Genomic DNA, 12,305 nt, shown 5'->3' with positions numbered 1-12,305 from the left:
TTGATTTCTTTTTTCTTAAGCTTTTTTTCTTCCCTGTTAAATGCAACCCTTAGATCAGTCCTTTCACCTTAGGCAGTTTTGAGTCTAGAATTCTATGAGTTGGTGAAAGTGAAATGAAAATTATGACCTTGCTGAATCTACTTAAAAAGAAAGCCAAAGAATGTGAAAGGACTTCAACGTATCCATTAGAAACCCTTCATAGATGTTGTATTTTCACTGCATACAACATGGACTTGGATGCTTTCAGAATTTTCAGTGCACTGGATTTGCACCAAAGAAAATCGACTCTTGGCATCAGGATGAAAAACATTATAAATTGTACCACTGTATTCTGTACTTTCTGAGCCCTTAGAAAAAGTGCTTTGTTGCCTGTGTTTTGTAAATTCTGGTTTGGCATATTGATTTGTTCTTCCTGGACATCTACTGATGAATGCTAAAAGGGTTTTGTCTGTATAATATAGTGACATTTGTGAAGAGCAAATCCGTGCATTGTAGAAACACATCTGTCAGTGAGGAGAAGCTTTTGCCCTGTGCTTTTGGAACTTGTTCTCTATCTTAATCAAAACAAAGATTACCTGATGCAGCCATGGTGTAAGTATATCAGTAAGTAAGTAATTATATATATATAATAATAAATATCTCTAGATGTTTTTAGGAATTATTTATAATCACACATAATATCAGAGTCAGTGTATTTTTCTGAGAATATGGTTCTGAGAATTTCCTATTGCACAGCACATACAAATCTCACTGTATGAACATTTTTGTCCTTTTTTCCTCTCTTCCAGCCTTATTGTGGCATCCCAGACTCAGGTGAGAGGAGGTGAATTGTCAGAGCCCTGTGCGGGCTGTGGAGAAGCCACTGAGGTTTCCAGAGAGCAGGGAGAACAGCAGTGTGGTGCTCAAGAACTAAAGCCTTGGCTTTTTATCTCCAAAGGTTTTCTGGGCTTGGAGACATTGAAGGTGCAAAATATTCCATTATGGGATGGTGAACATTTGCTTACTCCACCTCTTCATGCACTTCTTGGTGAAGAGCTGGAATTGTTTTCAGTAGCAGTGGCTTAAGGCCCAGGAGAAGGGATTAAAACGAAAGCCTTCCTACAGTCCCTGGAGTTCTGTAAACTGATATTGTGGGGTAGAGAATACTGGGCGTGTCTCCCCATTGCACTGACCAGAAGCTTTTATGTAACTCGTGCACAGATCTTCCCTGCCAACAGCAATGCAGCTTAATGGGAACGAGAAACACTCTGTGGGACGGGTGTGAGTAACATTCCTGGTGCTGGATGGCTGGATCTGTGTTCTCAGTATGTTGGGTCTGGAGGTTGCTTTTTGGATAATGTCCTTCAAAAGGAATGATTTTCGTATCCAAAATCTGATATAATGGTGATATTCATAAAATCAGAAAACCTTTTTTTTTTCCCCCTTGAGCAATTTCTGATAAAACAATCAAATAAAATCTTCTGTGCACAGACCATGTAGAAATGTGTAGACCCTGTACAGAAATGAATCCTACAGAATTCCTTAGAGGATTTGCTTAGCTTTCCTTTCCTAATCCAACTCTTTTTCCATTGTAGTAAATATTTTAATCAAATATTTATTTTATAGGCAATTTTTGCCACACTTTAAAAAGTATATAAAGTGAAGTTGATAAAGCCTTGTGCCTTGCTTCAGTTCCAGTTACACTTATTTGGACTCCTAAGGCCTTATTCAATTTTTCTCTCCCTCTTTCAGCCACCTTTTGCAGGAAGTGATAGAAACATCAACAGAACTCAGCTGAATTTTGCCAGTAGCAGGAGATACCAAAGATTCTGTCTTTTTAGAAGCTTATCTGCTTAGGGAAAAGGAGGCAATTAGGTGGGTTATTAAAATGCAATTTATGAATAGAGGCACTCAGTAAGTATGCATGTGAAGGTGATTAAATTGAAGTGAGAACAACAGTTTGACTGTTGGAATGCAGCAAAATATGCTTCAGGCATTTTTAACATTTTTATATGCACAGAAGTGAAGAGTTGAAATGGATCATTCTGAGACACCACAAAGTTGCCTGTGCTACACCTAAGAGACAGTATTTTCTATGCTGTGATAGCTTTTATTCCTTGAACAGTTACAGTCTGAAAGCAAGTACAGAAATGTCATAGAATTGTCTGTAAATGTGTGTTGTATATTTATTTTTTATTTAAAGTTAGTAATCTTTCCATTTTCCCAGGGAGGCCTTCAAGCTCAGTTTGGAATGTGGGCTCTGGGAGCCATCCATGTCACTCTCAGTCACAAACCATTTGTGTTCTGCAGGCCAAGCGTGCTTTGCACTATAGATGCTTCCTCCAAGGTGCAAAGATGATCTTTTTAATGGAATCCAGAAGACAATCCAGGTGGCAGTTTCTTGATGCTTCTTTGCATGACAACTTTTTGAGCAGAATTGAATTTCAGTGTTTTGTGACTCTGCATGGAAAGGTCTGTGAACCAAACGTGCCCATGCCTGCAAAACTCAGTGTATTCCTGTCTGCACCCCACTGACAGATCCTGCAGTGGGCTTTTAAGATATTGTTTAGAACACTCATGGATGATAAAAATAGTTGTTGGTCATTTCAGTTTTTTTACTCTCTTTCAGGATCACATTTTTATTATTTAACGAAGAAAAAGTAGGTCCCCAGTAAGGTTGTACTCACATCCAGGTGCTCCCCTGGAGTGCCTGTGACCAGGCCCAAAGGCTGACACAGTGTGACTAAGCTGTGCACCTGTTACAGACTGAAAAGTGATGTTCCTACAAAAAATGAGTGGAGAAAGAATCCTGAGCAGGGGATAGACAATCAGTGTTTTTTGGTCTATGCCAGCTGAGTATTTTCATGTTTAATGACTGTTAGAATAAAATGCTGTTCTTCTGGCATAAGCAAATACCAGAGACTGTTCCCTGGTATCTTTACAAACATCATTAGTGATGGCGTGTCTCTTCTAGAGTGGAGGGTTTTTTCCTCCTGAAAGCTGGTATCTGTTATTGATTACAGACAAGCAAATGTAATCTGAGTCTAATTCTCTTGCTGAGTACCTGCACATTGAGCTCATTTCCATCTCTTATTTCAGGAGTCAGGGATTTTTATTCTCAGCTACCATATCCACAGAACATACTGGAAGTAAATGGAACTTGTGGTCCAATCTGCCTTTAGAGGGGCATCACTGCATGCTGGAGCAGGGCTGAGTTGCACTAAATCAGTGATTTGCAAAGGGGCTAAGGCCAGGGTCAGCTGTGAATTTATCCTGGGGGGAGAACATTTGGGCAGTGATAAGGACAGGGATGTATTGTGCTGTACTCCTTGTGAGAGGGACTGGAAGCTGAAGCAGGGCAGAAATCTGCAGCCCTGGCAATCCTGATACTGACAGCATGTCAGTAAGGGTTTTTTGATCAGAGAACTGCTGCCTTCTCTTCTCTGATGGATGCTTAGAAGGAAGGAGTAAAAAGGAAGTTTCTGATCTGAAGGCTTCCCTAATTACTCATTCAGTATAGCTGAGGAAATAAGATGCTGCTAGTTTCTGTTAAGTAGTGAATATTTCATCCAGTACTTTGCATTGTGAAGCCAAAAGCTTTTATGTGGTCAGGATTATTTGGCGTTGATAAAAATAGGTGAAGTGGAAGGCAATCCACAAAGTGAGAATGGTGCATTTCAGAGAGTCTGTGGTATTTGGAGAGAAGACAACCTTTGTATGTGGTACAGGGTGGGACAAGGCTGGAACAAGAAAGCTCAGTGTCCTCCTCATGTACAGATGTCTGTGTTACAGAGTTCTGTGTGACCTAGCAGAATTTTATCATGCTTCCAGACTAATTCACCTTTGAATTGAGACAAACATAAAATATTTCACCCAAGAGACTAATCTATCCATGAAGTTATTAACTGCAGAAAAAAGCAGTGTGTATAATGAAAGTGTCTTCTCAGCCACATGAAGATCAAACTCAAGCTGGAGCTGACAGAGAGGAGAGTTGGGGTTCAGTACCAATAGTTGTCCTGCAGAAGTCTCTTTTCATATTCCACAGATGAATCACACGTGCCACAAAAACTCTTTTAATTATCACTTCAGCACTTCTGTACAATAATGAGCGTAATAGAGTTTTGCATTTCTTAAGTGTTGAAAGGCAAATTTAAAAAATGGAGAAAGTTTCTCATGGAAGATTATATGATGCTAATTTATTTCTGCTTTCTCTCTTTCTGTGAACTTTTAAAAATAAAAAGCTTCCAGGAAATGTACCTTGAAAATGTCTGTTTTGTAATAAAAACTTGCCTAGGCTGCCTAGCATACTCTGAAATCAGGATTTCTTAGAACTACTTTCACTTGCAAGTTCTTTAGGACTGAATTACTTTTTCTCTCCTAATGAGAATTTATGCCTGATTTGGTGATTAAATTGATAATGTTTAAGGTTTCCATTCAAGGATGTACATCTGTTAATGTTTGATTGTGCCATGTCTTCTTCCCCATGCAGATTACAGATTTAACTTTTTCCTTTCTTCCTTTTCAGGTCTCTGTGAGAATAACACTGAAGCCTTGGCCAATACTGAGCCGATTTCACTGCTTTAGCCAACAGGTGTAATAGAGATGCAAATTTTATTGGCCTAAATTATTGTGGTGACATTGTTTACAACAATCCCTTGACCAAAACAAGCCCCACAAGAAGCAAACTGGACAGTGTAACAGCAAAGCTCAGCCTAGGGGGTCCTTGCCATGAAAGTGACATTTTTCACATTGCTGCTGACATGGCTTTAGTGACAGCTCAGCAGAGGCCAGGCCACCAGGCTGTGGTTTATTTGGGAGATTCATGGCATGTCATACTAGTCCCTGTGACAAAACTGACTAATCTGAAATAGCAAATAGATCTCCTTTCTTGGCCTGACTTACTGGAATAATGCTCTGATATTAAATGTTTGAGTAGGCCACTGGCTCTGCATGTAGTGAGTATTTTAAACTTAGCCTCTGTCCTTTATATCCAGCTCCAGTATAATGGTACTGATTTCCTTTGTCAAATGTTTGGATATTTACCAACAAAGAGCCTCACTAAATATTAGATTATGTTTGATTTTCATTAAGTTATTTTTTCTGTACTAGTTTTCCTTCCAGGTTAAGTTTATAGCTGAAAATATTATGGCTCAAATTGTGATGATTTTAGGGTCCCCTTACCTCCCTTGGTCTTTATAATGCATATGGAATGGCAAATAGGATCAGTGGGGTGGGTCATCGGTGTATCATTGCAATGTATGTTTGTATTTTATGAGTTCTTTTACACTCCCTTCTCTGGAGTGGTCCCTGTTTTTTATAATTTTTTACATTTACAGAAGGCTTTCTGCACTTGCTGTTGTTGCTGGTTTCTTTAATCTGCTCCTTCTCTGCAGCATCTTTTGCAGTGGAGGGATGAGGAAGAGCTTTTCAGTGTTTCATGTAATGCATATCTACACAGCCATGGTAAAAAAATAATAATGGTGTCATGGGAATGCTCCAGTTTTCTCTAACACAAATGGGCAGTCCCACTGAATATCAGTTACCACTTTCAGTTTTGGCCTTGTGTGCAGCAAGGATGCAATGGGGAAGCATATCCTCATAGGCTATAAATCTGTTCACTTCTTTTGCCTTTGTGTTAAAACACAAAGACCTAAGGTCTTGCCTTAAATGAAGCCACACCAGATGGTTCCCTTCAGAATTTCCTTTGTCTTGCTATTAACAGACTCTCACCATGCTGTATGTTTGGATCATAATAGGCTCCAACTGACCTGACAGCCAAACTTAAGTCAGCCAAGTCCTAAAACTCTATACCTTGCTAAACATGAATTACTCCATTTATCTTCCCTGTACTTCAGGAAGCAGCTAGTCTCCTAAAAGCTACCCATGTTATCCTAACACCTCTCTGAGTTGTGTAAAGAAACTGGCAGATTCAAATAGCACTGGAGATGTCCTAAAGAAATTTCTGTTCTCAGAAATGAAATTATTGAGATGACTTTCTGGGTCTGCTAAAAAGAGTCCAGGCTTGCTCTCCATTTGTGCTGGATGCTTTGGCATTGCTTTCAGTAAAATGATAATGCAGTACCTGTGTAAGATCTCGTGTGGGCAAGGCTGGAACTGGGCTTTAATGTACAAGGTGATGCTCATTGGATTTTTTTTTTCATTTTTTTTAATCTATCTATTTATTTAAATGCAGTCTAGCTCTTGTGTCCTGCATCTAGGAATCTAGGAATGTCCTATGGTAGATACCAAGGGAATAGCACAGAAAAATAGATGAAAATATATAGTGACATTTTTTCTGTGGAATTCTGCTTGTACCCTTAAGATGACGCTGTATCCTCTTAGCCTTATTTTCCTGTGTTCAGATAGGTTCCATAGGGTGAGGTTCTTTTTTTTTTTTTCTTTCTTATGTTAACTATAACTTCTTTGGAAGTCTTTTGCAAACCTAGTTGTGGAATTCCCAGTGGATCCATGACTTGGACCTCTTTGTCCTCTTGCTTCAGAGAACCTTGAAGAACTCTAAATAGATTTGCAAGACAGGGTTTTGCTTACAAAAGCTGCATTACATCTTAGCCAATCTGTCTTCTTTATGACTCCTCATTTTGTTCTTACAGCTTCCCATCTCTCTGTCTGGGTTGCTGGGGTTGTCTGTAGTTTTCCTGTCTGTTCTCCTGACAACTCCTGGTCAAAGCACTCCACAGCAGACAGGGACACTATGTTGGTCATCTCTGTGCAGCTTCTCTGGTGTGGCCTGGCCTCCAGTGGCAGGCAGGACCAAGGGATGTGTCCCTTTCCCCTGGCAGTGCTGTGCTCTCTGCTGGCACCCCTGGAAGGGGCTCAGCACCGAGGGGATGCTGGTTCAGGGCCTGGTTCCACACATCTGCCTTTGCCATGGAGCTGTTCCACAGCTGCCTGAGGTGGAATTACCAGCTTTGCTTCTGCTGAGATGCTGAATCTCCATCCACGTGGTGGTCAAAGGGCATAATTTGACATTTCATGTTTTGGTGTAATTTTCAATGAGAAAAACATTTAACAGTCTAGTGGTTTTAAGGATATTTAACATCAACAGTGCCATTTGACAGTTGTTTTATAAAAGAGTCTTTGAATTTTATATTTTTCTGCTTTGGCACAGAGAAATTTCACACCACCTTAGACATGTGCCCTTTCATATTTCCTATGGTTTTTTAAAAGAATATTTCCTAGATTTTTATTAAACAAGATTGTCCTTAATTTTTTTCCCTTTCACCTTAAAAAAATCATATGCTGGTTATATAAGAGGTGTGCCTTTGCAGCAGGCAGCTGGAAATTCAAAGTGATCAGTATGAGCTGGTGGTCCAGGGAAGACAGATATATTGGTACCTGTAAGGTTTCTGTACTTCTTTTTGTTCTGCAGTACCTTTTGCTGCCTTACAAGTGTTCTTTGATGGTTTAACTGTTTGGGGTTTTTTAAATCCCTAAGATATGTTTTAAATTGAATTAGAAATTGTGTCTCCTTGCATCAGTTAAAATCATTAACTTTAATTACAGAAATTATTATCAGCATTTTTCAAAGAGTTTTTGTGACACCTGTGATCAACTTACAGAACACTGCAAAGAAAACTATGCAGGACAGCCATTGCTGTTGAGCAAGGACATTCCTGTCAGCTCCAGCCTGAGTGTGATCTCCATATTCCCGGGGAATAAAGCTCAATGGCACAAGGCACATTTTATTTCCTACTGTTTAGATTCCCCTCACCCAATTCCCCAATGCTTGTCCAGCTATTTTTATCTTACCGTTTCCTTGCAACCTTAGGGGTATTTTGGGTAAAAATCATTTCGTTTCCTTTGAAGTTTGCCTGGAAAATGCAGCAGGACAAGTCTCAGGTAAGGAGCTCCAGAAGAGTTTTATTTATACTGCTCTGTATGAATGGCAGTAGCACTGTGTGTTCTGCTGGATGGAGCCAGGGCTGCCAGTCAGCAGACCTGAATCTCTCCCAAATCTTGTTCCAAGGCTGTAACTCGGTCTTAGTTTCTTAACCTCCCCTTTCCTCAGTTTCCTTATGTAGAATAAAGTGTGAACTTTCTGAGGTCTTTAGCACTTTGGGTGGAAGGTTTCTCCATGTGCATCATGGTTTTGCTTTGTACCCTGGTGCTGTCACCACTGAGCCAACAGAACACAAAGCTGCTGTGCTACTTTTTTGTTCTTAGTAGCAGAGATGTTTGTCATTCTCAATTCCAGTTGTACATACCATGGCATAAGAGCTACAGTTCTTCAAGATGAAAAATATCTCCTCTGACAAAGGCAAGTGTAAAAGCCTAAAGGTATGCAAGGAGTTCAGAACTAAACTAACATAGATCTTGAAATTGCTGATGTCTGTAAACACTGTTTTGCCACAGCTTTTAATATGTGAAATGATGTGCTGCAGATCATGAATCGATCAAATTATAGTGAGGAGTGTGAGATGACAGCATAAAGCAGAGAATGGCAGCAGTGCCTAGTTTGTACTACTTATCCCTAGGCTGACAGCATTTTCTGTCATAAATCTGTTTGGTTTATAACTAGGCCATAAACCTTACATCAAGCTGAAATGCAGCAGGATTCTGTAGTTCAAAAATTGTGCATTTATAGATAAATACATCAGTGATCTGTTAATTAAAATTGCAGTGCTTTAACAGTTATTTACATTTCTTTTGCACTCTTACAACTTGTGCTTTTTGGACTCAGTTTATGTTCCATGTAAATCTGTGTGATCTATTTAAAACTTGCTGTCTCCTTGGCTTCATCAAATTCCTTTTTATATATACAGGTGTGACTTAGAAAATACTCCTTCATGCTTTTTGTAATTAGATGGGGGACCTTGCTGAAACTTCACAGGAGGTTGATGAGACTAAATGGAGTTTGGGTGTGTTTTGTTTAGAAGACGTGTATGAGGGTAAGCAAGAACACACAGTTATTAACAGATACTGAACAAGGAATGAGCTACAATGCTTAGCTTGGCTCTGTTAGGAGATTGTGTCCTTAACAGTTAATTTCATGTTTCTTCATATTCTTAATGCTTCCCCATATCTACTTGACACTGAGCAGTCTTGCGGACAGGGAACAGCCTGTGGAACACAATGGGGTCTGGCAAGTCTCTCTCTGTGTTTCTATGGAATACTAGAGGTAGACCAGTGTACTCTATCTTAAAATGATTTGATATTAACAGCAACATAGCTAAACATACAGCACACACATTCTGCAGCCCTTGACTGATGGAAAAACTAAGACCTCTAGTTTAAAATGATAAGATCTTTTTATTATTGTATCAGTAATAAAACGGGGACAGTAGCATCAGAGGACCTACTGTGATCTGTACCATGTCTTGCAGTCACATTAGAAATGATCTGTAAATCAGTTTGATGGATTTCATCAACTGCAGCAATATATGCTGGATACATTACCCAGTACACATGTTGAAAGGGATGTTCAAACTGCCATTAGTTCAAAACCCATTCTGTTTTTTATAGGATGCAGTGAAATCAAGTGGGAGGAATAAAACACCATCAGTGAAAGAAGGAGAGTTAAACACCAGCTGACAAGAGAAAGGTAACACGCACTTGGCATTCAGTTTGTAAGCTGAGTGGTGTGTACCAGGAAGAACACCAAAATAAAGCTTTTAAGGCAAAATACATTATAGATTGTTACTTTTTGATAGTGGCAGGGCTGCAGTAGGACAGTGGCTCTCGAAGACTTGCACTTCAGATCCAGGCAGTGTTACAGAGGTGACACCAGTTTGTCCCTGCCAGGACAGTTCACTTTGTCCTCAGAGATTCAGGGTATCTCTGTGGGCAGCTGCAGCTATTGCTATCCAGTGTTGGAAAGAGGAAGACTGTGGGCTATAAGGGGGTTTAAATGAGAGTGTTTGGTCCCAAGTTCTGTGTCTTGTCTCTGAGGTTCAGCTTCTTAAATGTAGGTGTTTAAAGGTAGTATCTTTGTTCTGGCTTTTGCACTTGTCTAATGAGAGACACCCTTCATCACCTGAGGTACGTTTCATGCATTAGTTACTGATTACTTCAAAATAATTTGAGATTTGATACTTGTGAAGCAAAAGGAAAAGTAGTACTGTAACTGAAATCTTCTTTATTCACAAGCCCCATGTAACCCAGTAATTCCCACTGTGAGGTTCCATACACAGCATGAGCATTGTCCTACCCCTTTGTCTTGCAGGGACTCACCATGCACATACAGGTACTTCATTGAAAAAAATAGCAGAGTTTAACTTTGCTCCTTTCAGGAGGACAATTTTGTACTCATGGAACGCTTTTCACATCCCAGCTTCAATGTGATCCAGAATCCTTGAGATCAGTGATGATCTTGGGACAGTGGAAGGCAGAGATTTTTGCAGGTACAGTGCTGTGATCTTTCTGGTTACTGTGACTGGTATTGTAGTTCTGGTAGTTTACCTTCTTTCCAGAAATTTGGTCACATTGTGTTGAGGAACTGTGGTCTGGTTTGTAGTCTGTTGCCTCAGGAGGGTTGCTGGCAACCTCTTGCAGGAATACAAGAGGCAAAACAGAACACAACCCCTCCAGCCTTAGCTTGTCTTCAATGAGAAGCTGTTGCCATGACCAGTGGGAAGTTTGGCTTTTTTTTGGATAAATTTTGCTTGCCCTCCTTCCTCCCACCCCTATTTAAAAAACAGCAGCTTGATAGCACAGCAGCAAATGCACATTAATATCAAACAGAATTTTCACCACCATTTTTGTATTAGCATAAGATGTCAGAATGTAAAGTGAGCTGGATCTTCACATGGGACCACTCTTGCTGTTAAAGGCTTTAGGCTGGAACAGAGCCCAAAATTCTTAGAAGAAATCCTCATTTCTCAATCAAATATTAATTACATGCTATATAGAATTATATATTTCAAACAAGTTTTATAAATAAAAAGCTAGGCCTTTCAAACCATCAGCAATATTAATTTTGGATTTAAAAGATTATGAAAGATAAACAACCACATAACCGTGAATTAGAAAAATACTGGCCTAGGTTGCATAAAAACCTCCATTAAATAAATACGGAAAGTTGTCACTATGAAACTTCAGTGGCATCGTACTTAAAAAAGCCATAATGAATTACCCATCCCTTAATGACACTCAGGTTGTGTTTCACAAATCACAAACACACACACAGGAAGTCAGATGGCCCCAAAAGGCGACAGACTGGGTTAACACAGTTTAACAGAAAGTAACTCTTGGTGTGTGCTGCTCCTCCATGCCAACTTCCTGACTGCTGCTGTGGGTGCCAGCTGCAGACCCTGTTATCCTTGCCCTCCAGGCTGCCGTGCTGGCCCACCAGGTCCAGAGGCTGCTGTGGGAGGTGACTGTGGCTGGGCTGGTGTGTCCATCCCTCAGGCCAGCGGCTTCACCCCGGGGTGGGTGACAGTGAGGGGCTCCGGTTCCCAGTCTGGCTGGAAGAAGCGGATGTCGAACGTCCGCGCCCAGTTCTCGAAGACGCGCTTCTCGGTGATGAAGCGATGGTGGCTGCCCTTGCGGCCCCGCTCGTGGGACAGGTACATGGTGCACTCGTCTGGGCCCAGAGGTTCGTAGTAGTGATAAGGTACTGAAAGATGGTTAGGATCCCTGTGGGAAAAAGAAAATAGATGGAAGCCCAAGGTGTTCTTTTTCGTTGATAGAAAAGATGCTATCTTTAATGAACCGATGGGCTCAAATCCACTCTTTCTCCCAGTTAAACTATGTAGCTGGTTTTTTTCTTGCATATCTAATACATCAGAACGGGGCAAAGGTGTTTTCTTTGCTTTTTCTCTTGGTCTCTTTTAATCCTCTTCCTCCCAGTTAAATGAAGGACAGCAGTAGCTCAGAAACAAGGGAGAGTGCTGCAGGGCTGTGTTACTACTATGAAATTTGAAGTAAACTGCTTAAAAGAGATTTAAATCTAGATTGTGAATTGTAAAAGGTCTTGCAGAGGTATTTACTGAACTGGGGAAGAAAGAGAAGATGATAGATGGAGGTGGTTATCTGTGTCACATCAGCTCAGCTGAACGTTCCCAGCAGGCTGCGTGAGGTTCCGAGAGCACAACTTCAATGAGTGTCTGCACATCAGGTCAGTGGAACAGGCTGCTGTTGCTGGCATTTTAATCAAATGTCTGATGCACAAATTAGTTCCTTATTTTACAACAGCAGCTTTCATGTATCTAAGCTAAAAATTAGAACAGGTCACCCATAGTATCCATCTGACCTTGTGAACCCATTCACATTTCCCAGCGGGAGATGAGTGACTCATGGTGACACATGGATATGCCAAACACCAATTAGACACTTAGGATAAAGTTCATTTTAGCGGTTCTGACCTC

General features: G+C 40.4%; 1 protein-coding gene across 1 annotated transcript in view; it reads right to left on the bottom strand.

The window, feature by feature from the left end:
• Nucleotides 1-8,899: 8,899 nt before the first annotated feature.
• Nucleotides 8,900-12,305, bottom strand: part of ST6GALNAC5 (ST6 N-acetylgalactosaminide alpha-2,6-sialyltransferase 5) — a 72,583-nt gene continuing 69,177 nt past the window's right edge. The window contains exon 5 of the mRNA XM_066325074.1: nucleotides 8,900-11,574. Coding sequence (XP_066181171.1) covers nucleotides 11,343-11,574 — 232 coding nt within the window. The 3' untranslated portion in view covers nucleotides 8,900-11,342. The remainder of the gene's footprint in view (nucleotides 11,575-12,305) is intronic.

This window comes from Sylvia atricapilla, chromosome 9 (assembly GCF_009819655.1).
Source record: "Sylvia atricapilla isolate bSylAtr1 chromosome 9, bSylAtr1.pri, whole genome shotgun sequence".
Classification (NCBI taxonomy): domain Eukaryota; kingdom Metazoa; phylum Chordata; class Aves; order Passeriformes; family Sylviidae; genus Sylvia; species Sylvia atricapilla.
Note: the sequence above shows the minus strand (reverse complement) of the source record. Positions and strands in the feature narration are given on the sequence as shown.